Below are 19,719 nucleotides of genomic sequence, written 5' to 3' on the forward strand. Positions count from 1 at the left end.
TACCGTGGTGACGCCAACTTGGACAGCGAGGAATCAGGGGTGTGATCCTGGATGATCAACTGTGGTTCTATTAATACATCCATGGTAACAATGGTTCAGATCAAAAAGTTGACAAAACTAGCACCTTTGACAAAGTCTGATAATTGTTCTACCACCGTTTTGGTCATACAATGGATGTGGGTGGGCACCGTGAAAAATCTTTCAAAAACATGTTAAACTCGATTTCAAAGACAAGAAGCTTGCGTTAGCCTAGCTTTACCGTTAGCCTAGAAAGTGAAGCTTTTGCCCATCTACCTGCAGAGAACACAAAACGGGCAGCGTAAAGTTATCTTCTCAAGTCGGATCTGAGTGTCAGTTGGAGGTCTCCCACTCACCCTGCTAAATCAGTTAGCTAGCTGGCTAGCAAATAGTTCGTAAGTTTTAGCTGTAACGTTATTCGTTACATTACCAAACATTAGCTAAAACAGCAGAGCAGATACTGATACATACAGCAACTAAATGTATCCAAACTTGAGCTGTCTGGCCGCACATGTAAACGATTTTTGGAAATCAGAAATTCTGGCTTTAAACTCAGAAGCTTAAAAAATAATAAACTCAGTTGTTGGCCCTAATGCTCTTCCGTAGGCTTTCGCCTCCTCCAGAGCGAATATCCCAAAATCCAGACCATACCGGGCCAATTAGGGACTGCGTTTTAACTGCTGTCCCGCCCCCACAGTGGAAAGCAGCCCCTGATTGGTTCGTGTCCCTGCCGCTCGCTAAACAAACATGGCGGCTCCCGAAGCAAAGAGTGGTAACGTTAACGTTAGAAGAATAAATACAGCTATAAGTGCAGTTATTGCAGAAATAGACTTAACCACAACACTTAAACAAGAACAAGAGTATGCACTAGTGGAGTTTATCGGTGGAAAAGACGTTTTTGCCGTTCTTCCGACTGGATTTGGCAAAAGTTTGCTGAATGCTTATTGGCTGAAGGTGTTTGTCTGTCAAGTCAAGTAGCCCCGCCCACATAATCGCTCTCTATGGGGCGAAGGCCAGACCGATATTGCGGAGCGAAGCCTCGCTAGATCGGGATGGTCATCCATGGGATGGTCATACTAGGCTAGCTTGAACCGTCACTGGAATATCCGGTCTGTGATATGGGTGTTCGCACTATGACGTAACATACACGTAGCAACGGCAGGGTATATAAAGCTTTGACAAGTGGACAAGTGTCAGTGCTGTGGTGTTTGCAGTCTGAACATGTTGTCAAAGACATGGCTTTGACGAATTAAGAATATGTTATATAGTGAGACTAAGAATGCTTTTAGAAGCCGAGAGAGGGTGATAATTCAACCACAGTTAGTCGGTGATGTGCCAACAAGCCTGTTCCAGGGCCTTGATGCAACACGGCTCTGCTTGGGACTTCTGTTTGTGCTCTCCCTGGTCGTGATAGTAAATTGGATACTAGATCTGTGGAGAAAGCATCAAGGATACACAGAGGTTAGTAATCAAAGTTTCATTGTAATTTAATAATTCACAATTCAAACGATTCCAGATGTTGTTCTGTCTTTGTGAAGCCTGTATAACCTCACCAGCCATCTTGTCTTTTCTTTCTAAATTAGGATGGAATCTCTTTAAACATTGCTCGGTAAGTTTATTATGTTTTTTTTTCAGTGCATCCAAAACAATGTTTGTGTGTGTGTGAGTGAGAGAGAGAGAGATATGTGTGTGTGTGTGTGTGTTATGTGTATAATGAGTGGCTTAATATGATGCATTTCGATTATATATTATTAGGGCTGTCAAATGATTAAAAAATTACTGTAATTAATTACATTATCTGTAATTAATTAATCACAGTTAATCACAAATTGATCCTATGTCATTTTTGTTGCTGGCAGAAGCCCCCAAATGAAGATATTTCAACAGACCTTTCCGTTCATTTTTGTGTATTAATTTTGTATAATTATTTAATCTAATTAACATGTTAAATTGACAGCCCTAATATTTAAATCTATCGAAGTAATCAAGTCATCTTAGTTTGTATTTCATTCTCTCAAAAGGGAACGGTGTGACATTGATGTGACCACATGCGACAAGTGCTTCGGCCGTGTGGAAGCGCTGCTGGAGATGGACAGCCGATCTGAAGGCAGCTCACACTCCAGCAGCTCACACTATCATCCCTGTGACCCGGGGGACGACTGTGAAGACGACATGGTCTCTGCCAGGTCTCGGTTCAGTCGAGGGAACAGCCCCATGGCGTCTGGTGGTGTCGGCGAGTCGTCCTCTAAACGTCAGGTCGGGTCAAAGGGAAAACCTGAGAAGAACGCTCCACCGTCACCTGAGGCTGACTGCAAGCTTGGTAGGAGGCTCTTTCGCAAGAAGTGGGAAGGAGTTTTTCATGGAAAGGCCGATTCCTGCTCAAACTGTCTAGTGCAGAAGGCGGCTGAAACAGACCCTTCTTCCAAACCACCACGACGACACGACCGCGCCCCGATAACATCGACCCACCTCTCCACCGCCGTGTCATCTAGTGGTGTCGGCGCATCTGCCTCTGCGCACAAGGGTGAACGTCCAAAGGGACAATCTGAGATGAAGGTTCGCCCACAATCGCCTGACTCCCAGTGGAAGCAGGACCTGGAGCTGGCAATCCGTCGGAGGCGCTTTCGCGATCACTGGGAAAGAGTATTTCCAGGAAAGGCCACTACTACCTCGGACTGTCTGATGCAGAGGGCGGCTGGCACAGCCCTTTTTTCCAAACCACCACGGGGAAACGGCCCCGCCTCGATAAAGTCTACCCACCTGTCCACCGGCATGACGTCTAGTGGTGTCCGCACATCTGCCTCTACTCACAAGAGTGAAGGTTCAAAGGGAAAATCTGAGATGAAGGTTCCACAATCGCCTGACGACCAGTGGAAGCAGGACCTGAAGCTGGCTCTCCATCGGAGGCGCTTTCGCGATCAGTGGGAAGGAGTCTTTCCTGGAAAGGCCGCTTCCAGCTCGGATTCTCTTTTGAAGATGGCAGCACCATCTGCCAAACCACCATCCTCAAGTGACCGGGACCAGCCAGCCCTCTCTGACAGACAGGTGGGGCCAACGTTTGAGCCCCTCAGGAAAGGTCTGAGGAGCCAGACTCCAGTTCCACCCAACCCTAGCCACGGAAGAGACACAAGACATAACAAATAACCCCTCGATTACCAATCCACCAACACCGATTTAGCCACCCACTCACCTATCTACCTTCCTACCTACCAACCTCATGTCGAGGCCACGGTGACAACTCAGGCTCTTGAGATGACAACTTACCACATATCGCGGTCCAGCATCTTCAGTTCATCAGCACTGTAGCCAGTGTCCCTCTTCAGCATGTCCACATATGTCATCATCCAATACCACAGGTGATTTTTGTGTTTGCTCAATGTGGGCTTGTTGTTACATGTATGTTTTGGATGTTCATTTAATTTGAGAATAAAGTCTGTGAACATTCTCGGCCTGTGTTTGGGTCTCCGTTGTATCCTGACGCGCTAATAAGAACCGCTCCCACGGCTGTGCTCAGTGAACTGAACTGAGTGAAAAAAAGATTTAGAGTTAGGGCTAGATAGGTCAAGGTCAATGTCAACTTTATTTATATAGCACATTTAAAATCAACCGAAGTTGCACCAAAGTGCTTTACAGTATAAATAAAATAAAAAGACAATACATACAAACAATGCACCATTTAAAAACAACACAGTCAAACAAGGGCCAGGGATGTATGGCTTAACTAGCCTTAGAAAGCCAGTGAAAACAGGTGAGTCTTTAGCTGTGATTTAAACATGTCTAGGGTCTGGGCGGACCAAATTTGTGGCGGCAGGCTGTTCCACAGCTTCGGGGTGGTGGTCGCAGGCTTGGGGGTGGTGGTCTCAGGCTTGGGGGTGGTGGTCTCAGGCTTGGGTGTAGTGGGAGCACTGGGGGGTCTGTAGCAGGGGTGGGTATGGGCTTCTGGTTAGCTGGAGATGTGGGGCATTCCAGTCTAACTGGAGACCCTTGCCCCTGCATGAGCAGGATCCAACCTGAGGAGACAAATTAACACTTCAGAAAGAGGAATGATAACAGGCAACTGATGAGTGAGTGGTCAACAGGGGGTAGTTCTTGGAGTGTACATCTGGTCAGCATTATACATCAGCTTTTAAAACCAAATCACTGCAATTGTACAATTGTGCATGACAAGCCAGCTAAACGGATATTTAATTAGCCTGACACTCAGACTGAATTGCCATTTCGTTTCACTTCATTATTGAGTCTGAACAAGTTTCCATTGCAGACGTTTTCCGAGATAGGCGTAGCCAAAGGGAGGGGGGGTTACACAGCTCACGAATAGTCAGGCTCAGTCTTCTTACTCAACCAGCTCACGAAAACCATGAAAGAATTAGCAGTGTTATATTTGCCAGATGTAGCCTAGTCAGAGATGAGCTACTACAAATTTGATCGAGTCTATTGAAATATTAATGCCAATTTACATAAGTTAGTAACTGGGTGGAACGTCGAAATAAGACGGTGGTCTGACAACACAAATTAGTTTAACACTCAACTCCAATAGTGACCATGAAAATTCAGGGGAGCCTCCACAGGGTCATATCAGCTTCGAACAAAAGTTGATAGCTGAGATTTAGGTCTATAAATCCTGACTACGAAACCTCTGCAACATTGCTGCAACCTGATTGTGTTAGTAGGGCTATAGGTTGAAGACATCATGTTGACGTTGTTGTACATCAACGTACAGATCTTCAACATAATTTCAACGTTGATTTCTAAGTATTTTATCAACCTTTTTCAACCATTGAGCATTCAATATTGTTTCAAGGTTGAAACGACGACTGACACCAACTACATTTCAATGTTGAATGTCGGTCGTGTGCCAACTGGGAGGCTACAGCCAGAGCAATCTTTCTATTTTTTGACATGACAATAAAAGCCAAAAAGTTGCGAAGTGCAACTAAATAATGTAACGGTTGGTTACAAGATAAAACGTAAGGTACAGTACCATGTATCGAACTTGGGTAGAGTCAAGAATGTTGTTATGGAAACGAAATACACTTCGCTTGAACCGCATCTCTTTTTCAACACAAAATCTGCTCTGGGTAACTTATCCGCTACATAAAATATCCGCAGTGTGCACACAGCCTTAAGGTAAGCACAGGACAGGTCACAACAACTGAAGTCACAGCTGTTAACCTCGTTGTTTTTGTCATTAATTGTATTTTCCAGCTTTATCATATCAAACTTTATTTGTGTAGTGCATTTACAGAAGCAACACAATGCACTTTAGAGAGAGCAATGGGGGATGGACCCCTACATATTCCAGAGGGAAGAAAAAAAAAAACACTTGACCCAGGGGCCGAAAAAAGCCATATGTGCAGTTGTGGTGCAGTGGTAGTCTTAACTCAATGGATGTAGATTTTGGGGATAAGCCTTGCCATTTGTTTATTACTGCCCAATCAGTGGTGGCGAAATCTTTTGTAGCCTATGTAAAACAACAACAACCTAGCAACCGCTCGCCGAAGACGATTGTGATAGGTTTAAAGAAATACAGCGTTTTGTTCCCCCTGTCCCCGAATGGTAATGAGTCCAGCCCGACCTTTCTCCAGCTTGCCACAGCATAACCAAAGTGTGGAGATAGGTCTGGCTATGCAAGAGCAGTGCAGTGGTGTCCATGCCAGTGTGTTTGCGTGCTGCAGTGAGAGGGCAGCGGTGGACACCTCCCAGATGAGGGAGTTGGAGGACATTCTGACCTGGAGATTCACTTGAGACCAAACAAGTAAGTTTTCAGCTTTCCCCATACATTTTTCCAAGATGGATTTTCTATTTTTGATCAATTATTTATATCATTAATGTTTTGCTTCATCCCCAAAAGTTAGACAGGCTGCAGAGCTCAGAAAAAAACAGTCAAATAAACTGCTGAAATGTTCAGTTTAAGGGGGAAAGGCTATGGCAGATGAGAAAATACATGATTCTTTCATCACCATTGAGCTTTGTGTGTTGAATAAAGATTTTGCTGCCTCTTCAGTAAACAGATCTCCATCAGTTTCCACCATACTTTGGAAGCATCTTTAATAGGCTCAGAATTTCTTTGAATAATTTGTAGTCATAATTAATTTAATAACAAATTATTTGCATATTATTGAAATCCACAGCGCAATGGTGGAGGTGGGGTAATATATGCCAAAAGGCCTAAGGAGGTGGAGGTGGGGTAATTTATGCCAAACGAAAAAATTGCCCCCCATGGCGTCATGTGACTTGCAATACAACAGTGGGAGAGGTGCAGAATCAGAAGTCAATAGCCAGTGGCAAGGGACATGAAGATCTGCAATGTGATAGATGGAGAATAGAGAGAACAGGACATGCAAATCAAGTATGTACACACAACTCTACAAAAGTCTGGGAAGTTCCAACCCTGAGTCGATCTCTATTGTACTGTAGCCTATATTAAAATGTTTACATTGATAAATGTATCTTTCAATAAAATCTATAATAAGTAATTTGGTATTGAATTGGTCTTGCTTCGATATAGTATTTTATATGATGTGAAAATGTTAAGTATTACTTCAACATAATTAATGGCACAATTTACCCCCACTTATCCTCTCCTGTGGCACAACCTACCCCTCATCGGGGTTAAGTTGTGCCAAGTTGAGAGTTTGGGGGGAAAGTCATATTTTTTAAACTGTTTATTTTAGATCCAAAGTGATTATTCTCAGGAATGCACCAAATCCTGAAATATATGTAGAGCCGCTGATAGTCCTGACTCCACAGATACAGATATAGAATAACTCATACTGTGGGATTTCCAGAATAAACCAAATTGGTAAAAGTGAAATGATAAAACATGAATAGGCTTTCTTGCTTACTACTTCCTGTAAATTCTAGACTTTTTTTTCGAGTTTTAATACTAAACTTGTTAAAATCATGACAATAACAATCTCAATCAATTCTTCATGTCAAAATTACACAGAAAAATGCAGTCATTTGTGGCCTATACGGTGTCTAGTTCAAAAGTTATGTAGATTTCCAAATTTCACCAGATTCGTTGAATGGTCTGAGAACAAACTCCAACTCAACATCAGCAAGACCAAGAAACTGGTGATGGGCTTCAGAAAGAACAGGAGGCCTCCAACCCACATCACCATCAAGGGGGGGGGGTTGAGATGGTGGATTCATACAAGTTCCTGCATGCACTTGAATGACAAACTGGACTGGACTGACAACACTGAGGCCCTACAGGAAAGGACAGAGCAGACGGTTGCTCAGGAGGCTCAGGTCCTTCGATGTGTGTAGCAGGCTACTGAGGATGTTCTACCAGTCTGTCGTAGCCAGCACACTGTTCTTTGCTGTCGCCTGCTGGGGAGACAGCATTAAGTCGAGGGAGTCAAACAAGTTGAACAAGCTGGTGAGGAGGGCTGGCTTGGCTTTGTGGGGCAACAACTGGACAGCCTGGAGTCTATGGCAGAGAGAAGGATGAGGGACAAACTGAAGTCTATCCTAGACAACCCCTCCCATCCCATCTATGGTGAGCTGTGGCAGATGTGGAGCACCTTCAGCCACAGGCTCATCCCACCCAGGTGCAATACAGAGCGGTTTAGACATTCCTTTGTACCAGCAGCCATCAGACTATACATCCGTTTTCATGCTTGATTTTGTTTTGACTGATACGTGCTATATTTGTTATCAATATCTTGTATTTTTGACAATACATTATTATAATATAATTTGTAAATTTGGTTAATTTGTAAATTGAGTATGCCTAGGCTAGTCTATATGCTATTGAGCATAATCTCGGAGTCGGCAGCAGCTTTTCACTGTGACTCTATAGAGGCAGATATACGCTCGTTACATGTGACAAAGATATCTTGAAAAGCGTCTGGATTCTAGTGTATGGCACTGAGCACTAACTGACTTTTATTTCGAAAGATCGGTATGACAGGAAACATGCCGTATAGTAGAAGCTCAAACTAACAGAAACCTACTTCGTTGACCGAATCAAAGTGTGAATCAAAGTCACTGGGACACTAAACTAGAAGACGAATCCGGGCTTACTTTCCAAAGAATCTCTTCACTAAGCGAGACATTTCAAGCAACTTCAATATTGCCCGTATATCTAAGCGGCTCTTGCAGAAATTAGCAGGGTAGCTACGTATAGAATGATTCAAGCGAGGGATAGTGCAATGAATTATCCTGCGCTCAGGAGGGTTTTCCAAACGTTAAACGACCCACTAAAGAGGTAAGATGCCCAGACGAGTTGTTTCAGGTTGAGGGTCTTCCACTTTTGAATTTGCACCGAAGAAAATTGGTTTGACCTTACAGCTGGAAGTGAGAACTGCACCTGTCTGGTCAGCGTGGGAGAAAGCATTCATTAGGCTATATGCACTATGATATGCACAACTCCAGTAGCCTACTTCCTGAAATTAGACACGCTTCTCTATTTCCTGTCCTACACTATTGGATGACGTGATTAATCAGGTGTACCTGACTGCAGCACAATGATCAGGCACATCTGAATAATCATTTCATCCAATAGTGTAAGACAGGAAATGGAGAAGCATGTCTAATTTCAGGAAGTACTGGAGTTGTGCATATAGCCCATTTGTGAACGAGATTATATTTTTGGTGCACGTGATGATATTGTGCCTTTTATTTTGAAATACACGATCCGGAAGAATAAACTCGTGGTGTGATGTCATGTTTCGAGTCATTTCGGTTCAGTCGACAACACTACGATAGCTTCGTATAGTAGCCTAGTTTGCTGTACGAGTGGATGTAACCTTTGACAAATATGTCCATTTTACAGGAACAGGTTCGCTCTATTTTGGAGATAATGGTTAACGCCAGTGTCACAAAAATGAGCAAAGTTTTGGACGGTTATGGTGTCTCAGGGTTTGAACAAGTGGCAACGACAGATGAATACACAAGCAAAACAAATGCCAAGGTAGCCTACAGTATGACGTGATGGCGAATAACGTTGTTGCAGCACATATTAACGTTACTGTCTGGTGAAATATTTTGTTTAGGCTACTTGGTGATCCCACCAGGTGATGTAATGTCGACTTCATAGAAATAGATTGATAACGCTAATGGAGCAATGCTACCTTAGACAGATGTTGAAATGTGTAGCTACTATGATCGTCTCGACGAATATGTTTGATTGCATATAGCCTATCGATTTAGTAGAGCAGTGGTGAAGCTTTGGGTCTCCCTACATCCCCCCACGAGACGCCATCTTGGCCTGTCTATCTGTTCAAGGTCTATAGCTAATGTAGCAATTGTCCTAAAGCTGTCAGCAGTGTGAAGGCTGTATTATGTTTTTGTTTACAAAATGAAAGGGAGCCTTTAAAAAAAAAAAGAAAAAAAAAAGCCCATTAAGTAATATGCCTATCATCCCGGGAACAGCTCCCATGACCCCCCTGTTTCCCCACTCCTCCAGGTGACACAGCTGGCCTCCTTTATGGAGCAGTTGGCCAGGGAAGCGGTGGAGAAGATCTGCCAGCTGTTCCAGGATTGCTCTGCCGTGTTGCGTGTGGAGGCCTCTCAGAGCGAAGCGGACAAGGAAGAGCTGAGGACGAGGCTGGAGTCCGCAGAGACGGAGCTACGCAGCGTCCTAGAGGGCAGCGGGGGGAGGGAGGGCACGTCGGAGAACAGCAGCTGCGGAGACAATGTCAAGATCAGTGACCAGACACAGAGAGGTAGGGTCTGTCTGCAACATTGTGTTTTTAGTGCGACACACTAAGTACAATTGAAACCAGGGTATCATTTCAAACCTCTGTTTGAGGCATCCATCCCTCAGGCCTTGTTCTGAAATGACCCACGGACCCTACCTCTGCTTAGACACTGTGTTTTTTTTTAATGATTTCGTTTTGGTCTTTTTTCAGTCCTCACTGCAGGTGATTCAGAAGTGAAACGATCCCCCATCATCCACCTGTGGAAAGGAAGAACTTATGAGGTGTGTGTCCCACTGCAGTAAAATTCAGAGGTTACACCTAGGGCTGGGTTTAAAAAATAATTTTTCAGATTCATGAATCCCAAAATCGATCTTTTATTTAATGAATGAATGAATAAATGAAGGAATGAATAGTTCATTAATTCATTCAATGATTCATTCATTCATTCATTTTTGGAAATCAGTATCGATACCCAGCCCTAGTATTGATATGTTGCATAACTTGGCAGTCATGTAATTAAGGTTACAGCTTAAAAATACCAACAGGTTTTAGTAACACTAACCGAATCAATATTGAATCGAATCGAATCGTGATAATCAATTCTGAACCTTGTTAATCGGAATCGAATCGATTCTTGAAATTCGACTCGATACCCAGCCCTAGTTACACCTGTTACAACAGATGTCAAGGAAACCTGCGTTTTTATCTCCCTCTCTGTCTCTTTCTCATCAACTCCCTTTCTCACTCCTCTCTTCCCCTCCCTCCCTCCCTCTCTCCTTCCCTCTCTCCTTCCATCCCAGCACTCTTTGGATGACAAAATCCAGAGAGTCATCATCACAGAGGATGGTCTTGAGGCTTACATGGACCACACCAGCTCAGATGAAGGGCTCTTTCCAGAGGATCAGGATAAAAGCGCCCCAGACTACCAAGTAGGGTCCCCAGGGGGCCAGGGGGACTCAACCAAGGCCAGGACACTGTCCAAACCCAGGGTCCCCGGAGCTCGTCGGGGCCGTCCCAGAAAAGAGAATCAGCCTCAGCTGAGCTGCAAGCACTGCAGGAAGACCTTCAGCAAGCTGATCCAGCTCAAGGCCCACCAGGCGGTCCACGCGGCGGCCGAAAAGCCCTTCGTTTGTCCACAGTGTGGGAGGGGCTTCTCCTTCAAACGCAGCCTGGACTCCCACATGCTCCTTCACACTAACGAGCGGCCGCACACCTGTGAGGTGTGCGGGAAGGGCTTCACCCTCAAACAGCTGCTGAGGAACCACCAGAGGCTCCACGCGGGGCTCCGGCCCTTCCGCTGCGACGAGTGCGGCAAGAGCTTCAACCGCGCCCACGGCCTCAAGATGCACCAGATCGTCCACACCGGGGAGCGGGCCTACGACTGCGAGGTCTGCGGCAAGCAGTTCAGCATTCCTGGGAACCTGCACCGGCACCAGCGGATCCACACCGGCGAGAAGCCGTTCAGCTGCCAGACGTGCGGGAAGAGTTTCAACCAGGCGGACACCCTGAAGGCCCACCAGAGGATCCACACCGGCGAGAGGCCCTTCAATTGCGACACGTGCGGAAAGAGCTTCATCCAGCGGAGCGCCCTAAAAATGCACCAGCGCTCCCACTCCGGCGAGAAGCCCTTCACCTGCGTGGCGTGCGGAGCGGGGTTAGCCTGCGTCAGCTCCCTCAGGACTCACCTGCAGTCCCACGTGGCGGAGATGCCCTGCACGTGCTCGGTGTGCAACAGCTCCCTGGCTTCGCTGGCCCACCTGCGCTCGCACCAGCAGCAGCACACGGTGGAGAAGCCCCACCTCTGCGGCCTGTGCGGCAAGGCCTTCAAGTCCTCCAGCTACCTGAAGACGCACCTGAAGACGCACACCGGCGAGAGGCCGTTCACCTGCGACATCTGCGGCAGGATGTTCACACAGCAGAGCAGTCTGAAGACCCACCAGACCGTTCACACCGGCGAGAAGCCCTTCAGTTGTGACACGTGTGGGAAGTGTTTCAGCAACACGGGCAACCTGAACCGACACCAGCGCATCCACACGGGAGAGAAGCCGTTCAGCTGTGAGCTGTGTGGACGTAGTTTCAACCAGGGAAACAGTCTGAAGGCCCATCAGCAGATCCACACCGGAGAAAAGCTCTTCATGTGTGACAAGTGTGGCAAGAGCTTCTCCTACCTTAGAAACCTGAAGGATCACAAGTGTTACTACGTCTGAAATTGAACTAGAGATGGAACTGTAGCTATGTCATGTCTGAAATGGACTTAGACACAATTGAACTGTAGCTGTAACTGATACTGACTCTTACTAGGGACATGGACCATGTGTGGTTTAGAATTGTTTGTTTCTGTGTTAGAAACACGTTTCTAGGTGTGAGTGGTAGTGCTTACTAACCTGGGCTGAAGTGTACTGATATGTTTGGTTTTTAAGAGAAGATTGATTTTGTAAGCCTTATACATGCTTTAAACATTGCACCTGCTGTGGATACTTGAGTTTATCATGTACTGCAGTGTGAGATTTCGAGGAAAAACAATATCGACAAAATCAAAGATGTTAAACACTCTGCCTTTTGTGGAGTGGAAGGATGTCAGTGCTGGTAGTATGCTGTTCTGATGACCAGGCCTAACTTATTTATCAAAGGTTACATCTTTACAATCTTTTGTCTGTATACTTTATCATCTCATACAAGCCATTGTGAAGGATTGGTATTGATAAAACCAATGAAAAGAAAAGTAGATATGTGTCTCTTTTTAAAATAAAAGCTTTGGAGGTTTTGCTATCATATAGATGATGATCTGAACCTGTTGGATGGAGGCAGAACAAATCGTGACCAAATCTGAGCAAAGCAAATAAGAAATCCTTGAAAAGAGTCTCTGTAAGATTTGTAATTTGTGTTGTAATTTCATAATACCATTAGTCACACACACACACACACACAAGTTATTGTTCTCTTTGACCACACCCTCCATCCATCATCATAGTGGCTTCACAGTCTCTGTCCTACAACACTCCTTGTCCCTCCCAAGTGAGCCCTGGATGAAGGCCAACTTCCTGGTTTCATCAAAACAGCCAGGCAAACCGTTTAAAAGATTTTTCAGGTTTAAAAGACCTGGGCAGGGTGACATGGCTGGGGGCAGCGCTTTCTGGAGACACTGGCTGCTAGTTAACATAGGAACTAAGGGTGGTCTGACGGACATCCTGCTACAGTCTCTCACCATAACAGGAGAACTGGGGGGGGGGGCTCTCTTTCTTCCCACAATTCAGGGCTCCTTCATACTCATGTTTCCCTTAATTTCCTCCCTGGCCTCCGGTGACAGGGTGGGTACTGTATCTATGACCAGGAAATTATTATTCAATAGGTGCTCCTAAATAAGAATGACAATGACAAATACGATTCTCCAAAGGGAAGAATGTGTGTTATACCTCAGGGGAATCAATGACAGTTTATTTACCATTATTTACCCAATGTCAATACTTCGCCTGTGGGACTCGAGACCTATTGTGGCATGTCAGACTGCACGTTGCGGTGGTGTTGGCAACTGGCTCGACCCTGCGTTCAAGAGTTTCTGCCCCTTGTCTCTGTTAAGGGTTGAATCTTTTATGGTCAGTGGTGATACATCTGAGTATCACCTACTGGGGAACAGAGACCTCTCGTGGTGAATAGAAGAAACTAAACACTATCTCTATTGAATAGATTTGGAGGTTGTGTACCATATCTTCATTCTGCTGAGTTTTAGGGTCTGAACAACAAACATTGTGATTAAATCTTATAAATCACATTTTTTATTTCCATACTGAAAAACGTGAACTGTAAATTAAGTACTTTTTACAACCATCGCATTATTTTTTGGACAGTATTGAATATGTGCTCTTATACCATATTATGTTAATAATATTCTCATCAACAGTATTTCAGCTAAAGCAACAGCTGTACAATGCACATAGAACACATATATGTTTAAAGCAATTTATCTGGACAGTAAGTGTTTATTTGCATCAAATTAAAGTCAATCAAATAAACAATAATTATAATTATAATAAAATATGTATTCCTCCAAGAAGCTTGGGAAGCATTTACCACAGGACTACTCAAATGACATAGCAGTGTACCAAAGCGAATTTTGTGTTCTAAGGGAGGCCACACAAAATACATCTTTTAAAAACAAGCAATTCATATTTTGGTCCATGATTCAATACAGGTTTTTTTTTTTTTATTCAGTGCCTCAGATTCTCTTCAGACTGCCAACCCTCACCATGGACAGCTACTGTTGTTTTTTATTCTTGATATTTGTATTACTTTTTTGTGTGTGGCTGTAAGCCAGCACACCTAGGATAGTGTTTGTCCGGTTATCCCTCCCTCCGGTCAATGTTGACCTGCATTTCTCTGTTGGCACCACACGAGCCAGTAGTCCCAGTACACCAAAATAAAGAAGGACACCAAAATCAACCCACTGGTCTCCACTGCACAAGTAGAGCCAGGGCGGCTGTAGCTCAGTTGGTAGAGCGGGTCGTTCAATGATCGAAGGGTCAGTGGTTCGAATCCCAGCCTCGACTGTCCACATGTCGAAGTTTCCTTGAGCAAGACACCTAACCCCAAATTGCTCCCAATGAGCAGGTTAGCGCCTTGCATGGCAGCTACCGCCATTGGTGTGTGAATGGGTGAATGAGAGGCCATTGTAAAGCGCTAAGGTGCCGCTAAGGTGGAAAAGCGCTATATAAGTGCAGTCCATTTAGAGTAGCGGTGAATTCCCCCCCCCCCCCAGGAGATCGGGATTCAAGGCCCCGGTGGGGATGATTTTATGGGACTATACCCCAAACCTCCACATGTTTATCCTTTCTCTCCGACCTTTACCCCTTGCCTTATAGGTCAGATCCTGTCCCAACCCCAGCCCTTATTTTAACCAAAACCCACACTAGGGACTGGAAGAAGGACACCAAAACCAACCTGTCGATCTCCACTGCACAAGTAGAGTAGTGGTGAGAGCATTGGACTCCCACCCGGGAGACCCGGTGGGGATGACTTTATGGGACTATACCCCAAACCTCCACTTGTTCATCTTTTCACTCTAATCTTTTCATCCCTTACCTTTGTCCAGAAACAACAGTTGAACCAATTGCAGCAGAATAGCTAACATTACAGGAATCATCAGTGTAACTGCTTTAGCCACTGACCGCTACCATTAATGTTATGGAAGCTGCTGCTAGTTGTTTTGAGCTCATGAGCTAACTGGCTATCCTGCTCTTATTGTTCTAGATTAACATTGGAAGCATTGGAACTGATGTGTCCAGGCAACAAGACCTATCTCAATTTATCAGACAATATTTCATGTCATTTCAATCCACAGCTATTTCAGTGGCATGACTAGTTTACGTTCTACCAGTCCTGAACAGAAACAAGCCAGCCACGCATAAATGCCAGGCAAGACCTGGTTTGTATTCATGTTTATTTGTATTTATTACAATGTTTTATACAGTGTTTTTATAAGCAAACACTTACTGTCCAGATAAATAGCTTTAAACATTATTTTCTTTGGTGGTGGCCTAAGACTTTTGCACAGTACTGTACATACAACACAAGCGCTGTTACCACAATGTGCAGAAAGACAAGGTGAGAAAAGAGCAGAAAAAAGAAAAGCAGGCCAAACCACAAATGCATTTCACTGTAAACCGCTGACAATGTACAAAGTGACAGTGATCAGCACAGTCAACGTTTTTCTTGGAACCACGGGTGTCAGACCGCAGCCAGAGCTAACTGCAGCACAGTGCGACAGGGTTCTGTTCTCCAGTCGGTAGGAGTTAAGGTTAGGTTGCTGGAGGAGGCTGAGGCCCTGGAACACCTGAGGGTGGAGGTTCTGCAGCAGGTTGTTGTCCAGATACAGCTCCAGCAGCTCCCGTAACGGGGCTAGAACCACAGAGTCCAGGTGCGTCAGACAGTTGTTCTGGAGCAGCAGCCTGCGGAGGTGACCCAGGGAGAGGAACACATCGGGAGGGAGGTCACTCAGACGGTTGAAGCTGAGGCGAAGCTCTCTTAGAGAGGACAAGTCTTGAAAGATCTCTGGGGCCAGGGCTGAGAGGCGGTTGCTGTCCAGATCCAGGATCTTCAAGCTAGTGAGATTGGTAAACAGCCCTAGGGGGAGATGGCCTATGTGGTTGTCATTCAGCAGGAGCTTCTTCATGTTCCAGAGGCCAGAGAACTGGTCTGGGTGGAGGGAGGAGAGCTGGTTGTGGGAAAGCTTCAGGATGCGGAGGTGAGCCAGATGGTGGAGGAGGGACCTGGGGAGGGACTGGAGGTGGTTGTTGTCCAGCTGAAGCTCTCTCAGCTTCCTGGTGTGGTGGAACAGGCCTCTGGGAAGTCTGGGGAGGGCATTGTTGTCAAGGTATAGTTTCTGAAGCGACCTGAGGGTGGAGAAGGAGGCAGGGTGGAGGTCGATAATGTGGTTGTTGGCTAGCTGGAGCTCTGTGAGACTAGACAAACCCTGAAAAAGCCCCAGTGGTACGCTGGAGAGGTTATTTCTGTCCAGCTGCAGCTCTTTCAGGGCTGTAAGGTTCCAGAACAAGTCAGCAGGAAGTGAAGTCAGTGCGTTGTGGTAGAGGTCCAGCACCTCTAGCCTGGAAAGGTTCTGGAAGAGGCGGGAAGGGAGCGACTGGAGTAGGTTGAAGCTCAGGTCCAGAGAGCCCAGCTGGGTCAGACCTGGGTTGATGGAGAGAGAAAGAAAGTTGATTCTATGCATTTTCCAAAATAGCATAACACCATAACAATTTCCTTTTTGGTCCTCTGAGTTTGTCTGGTAGGGCAGACATACTGTACTGTAGACTGTAAAAGTAAAATTCAGTATACAGTAGGTTTGGAACATACAATTTTCTATAACATAATGCAACTTTCCAGATATAATGACTCTCCCACCTGTTAAAGAGCCCTCAATCATGACCTGCAGCTGGTTGCTACTTAGGTCTAGAAGCCCTAGCAGGTGCAACTGGGAGAAGGAATCTTCCGGAAGCATTGTTATACTGTTCTTCTGGAGGTAGAGGCTGTTGAGCCTCGGTACGTCTTTCAGTGCCTCGGCAGGAATGGAACCCAGGATGTTTCCACTCAGGTCCAGATGTTGTAAGTTCGCGGCCCCCCTGAGGCTGCCGCTCCCGATCCTGACTAGCTTGTTCTTCGACACGACCAGCATCTTCAGGGCAGTGGAGTTCTGGAACACCCCTTCCTCCAGCTCCGCTATTCTGTTGCTGCTCAGGTGGAGGTCAGTCAAGGCCTCAGCTCCGTCCAGAGCCCCACGCTGCAGCCTGGACACCTGGTTGAGGTTGAGGATCAGCGTCTTCAGCTGGCCCAGCCCATGGAGGGACCCCGTCGGCAGCGCATCCATGTGGTTCTCACTGAGGTCCAGTAGGGAGAGGGCCGAGAGGCTCTGGAGCTGCCCGGGACCCAGGGAGCCCAGCCCGTTTCCTGGGAGGTACAGCGTGGCCAGGCGGCTCATGTTGGGCCAGGTGAAGCTGGGGGACAGGGAGACGTGGAGGTCGTTCTTGGAGAGGTCCAGGACCTCCAGGTACTCCAGGCCGGAGGAGGGGATGGTCTGGATGAGGTTGTGGGAGGCGTAGAGTTCCTCTGTGCCCCGTGGGAGGTCTGGGATGACTTCCAGTCTGTGCTCCAGACAGCTGACTGTCCGGCTGTACTTACACTCACAGGGCCAGGGGCAGAAGAGAGAGGAGGAAGAGGGGGAGGGAGAAGATGAGAGAAAAGTAGAGGAGGAGGAGGGGGAGGGAGACGGGGAGAGAAAGAGAGAGGAGGATGAGGGAGAAGAAGAAGAGTGGGAGGGAGAAGAGGAGAGAAGGGGAGAGGAGGAGGAGGAGGAGGAAACCAGCAGAGGCAAGATGACCAGGGCTATTACTCCTAACATCATGAGGAGCTAGAGGAGGTGATGTGACCAGAGAGGGGCAGAAATTGTGAGTGAGTGAGTGAATCGATAGATGACAATAATTACAGATAACAAACCAGTAGATAAAAATACACATCAAGGCTACTCCTAGAGCAAACTGCATCTTCATTGAAAAGTCAACATAGCAAGAATTAATCCATTTGGCTTAATCTACAGTATATGTCGCTGAGTTCTAGAGAGGAACAACTGTAGTGAATGTCTGTGACACCACGACCAAGGCATTTAGTCATTTTGACATACAGTAAAAATTAAAGATGAATAACAATTTATACATCATTTTTTCCATCAATCATTTCAGTGACGAGACGCAGAACTCGACTTACCACGGATGAGGGAGACAGAATGAGAAATCTGGGGTCGTACTCATAAGAAGTTGAGAATCAATCTGACGATGAGTGAGAGGTTCAGAGATTGATGGATCATCTTATACTGTAGCTTAGATTGCAATACACAGGAAGGGGATGTGGTGACCGAAACTCTTTCTATTGGCAACAACAGGACATGTACAGTATTAGGTGTTAGCTTGTCAATCTCGTCTGTGACATCTGAGAAGTCTTGTCTTTTTTCTTTTTTCTCTTACCGCAAACCTGTGAGCTGATATCTATGACGTTTCAATACTAAGAACACACCACAAAGAGCCTGTCTCTGCATCTCTGACATCCTGCCTCTTTGTTGGGGGGAATGCCGGCTGTGGTATCAATTCCTGGGTTCAGTGATAAAAAAGTGACACTGTCAAAATTAATTGCATAATTTAAAACAGGAGTCTTCTTCATTGTTTGGGTTAGTTGGTGCGGTCCTCTTCCCCCAGGCTCTGGACCGAGGGGCTATCCTTTTACCACCCCGAGCCTGGGTGAGGGGGATCACCCGGGCTATATATCCAGGCACACCTCCAGGAGCCACTTCACCATTATGTCATCCACGACCGTCAGGCCACGCATTCCGTTGGGTGTCCGATATATAGGACAGTCCTGGATGACGTGGTCTGCGGTTTGTTCCTCGGCGCCACTCTCCCACGCCGCACAGGATGCCAAGCCCCATCTGTGCATTGATGAGCGGAAGCGTCCAATGCCGGTCCGGAGACGGTTAAGCCTCACCCACACTGGTCTGGGTAAGTCCATCCCAGTAGGGGAAGGACCGGCAGCCAGGATGATATCACGGAGTCTGGAGGTGTTCGCCTCCCACTGCGCACGCCAGGTGTAGTCCGCCCATCCTGCCTCGCTGATGTTAAGATCTCTGCATTGCTGCAAGAGATCCCGTGCAGCAGACACAAAAGGGTGTCTCAATTTTAGACACCAGGGGGGCTCCGCTGTTGCAGCGAGCTTGTCGAGGAGCAGGTGGTTAGGCTCCACGGCCCGGCAGGCGAGACGTGCTGTGGTTCCTGTGTGGCGGAGGCCAGCGGGCTGGATGCCTGCAAGGATGGGAAGGTTGTCCACAGGAGTGGGACGCAGGCATCCTGTCACAATGCGCAAGGCTTCGTTGATAGGCGGATCGATGAGGCGGGTGTGCAATATTCACTGGTCGAGTAGACCAGGGCTAGGGCTGCTGTAAGCAATGTTTTTGCGCCGGCACCCCAGCCTGATCGAACCAGTCAATGCCACATGAGTTGTTAACTTCTTGCGCAGTGACTTGAGGTGTTGGCGGAATGTGAGCGACCTGTCCAATGTCAAGCCGAGATAGGTTGGTTCGGCACAGCATGGCAGGAGTGTTCCATCGATGTGTATTCGGAGCTCACGTTTGGCTTCCTTGTTAAGGTGGAAGGCTGCCGACATCGTCTTTGCCTCGCTGAGCTTCAATCTCCATTTCCGGAGGTATACCGCTATTGTCTGCATGTCCTGGCTCAGGGTCTCCTCCACGGCCTGCCAGTCTCCAGCGGAGTACACCAGTGCAAGGTCATCTGCATAGGCATACTTCCTGGAGACTGTGTTCAGCAGGTCGTAGGTGTAGATTTTATAAAGGAGGGGGGCCACGACAGATCCCTGGGGGACGCCGTTCGCTACCGGTGGTGAGGGTAAGACTGCAGTTTCGGACAAGCTCCATGATCATGCTGACCATGTGCCGGTCCGGCAGCAGGTGGAGCAGCTTGCAGGTGAGGCCGCGGTGCCATATGGTGTCGTAGGCAGTCAT

At 46.6% G+C, this 19,719-nt stretch overlaps 2 protein-coding genes across 2 annotated transcripts in view; one reads left to right on the forward strand and one right to left on the reverse strand.

Moving 5' to 3' along the window:
* The window catches only part of LOC311325383 (uncharacterized protein), a gene marked incomplete at its 5' end in the record, with an annotated part of 34,215 nt that extends 22,039 nt beyond the window's left edge, over nucleotides 1-12,176 (forward strand). The window contains 4 exons of the mRNA XM_084458074.1: nucleotides 2,077-2,274; nucleotides 9,434-9,692; nucleotides 9,879-9,949; nucleotides 10,469-12,176. Coding sequence (XP_084314200.1) covers nucleotides 2,077-2,274; nucleotides 9,434-9,692; nucleotides 9,879-9,949; nucleotides 10,469-11,875 — 1,935 coding nt within the window. The 3' untranslated portion in view covers nucleotides 11,876-12,176. The remainder of the gene's footprint in view (nucleotides 1-2,076; nucleotides 2,275-9,433; nucleotides 9,693-9,878; nucleotides 9,950-10,468) is intronic.
* A 3,139-nt stretch (nucleotides 12,177-15,315) lies between these two features.
* LOC311325476 (uncharacterized protein) lies at nucleotides 15,316-19,719 on the reverse strand (the record flags this gene model as incomplete). The annotated part of the gene is made up of 3 exons (XM_084458192.1): nucleotides 15,316-16,349; nucleotides 16,563-17,337; nucleotides 19,624-19,719. 3 exons carry the CDS (start codon nucleotides 19,717-19,719, stop codon nucleotides 15,316-15,318), a joined length of 1,905 nt encoding a protein of 634 aa, XP_084314318.1.

Source organism: Borostomias antarcticus, assembly GCF_949987555.1.
Source record: "Borostomias antarcticus genome assembly, chromosome: 1".
NCBI lineage: Eukaryota > Metazoa > Chordata > Actinopteri > Stomiiformes > Stomiidae > Borostomias > Borostomias antarcticus.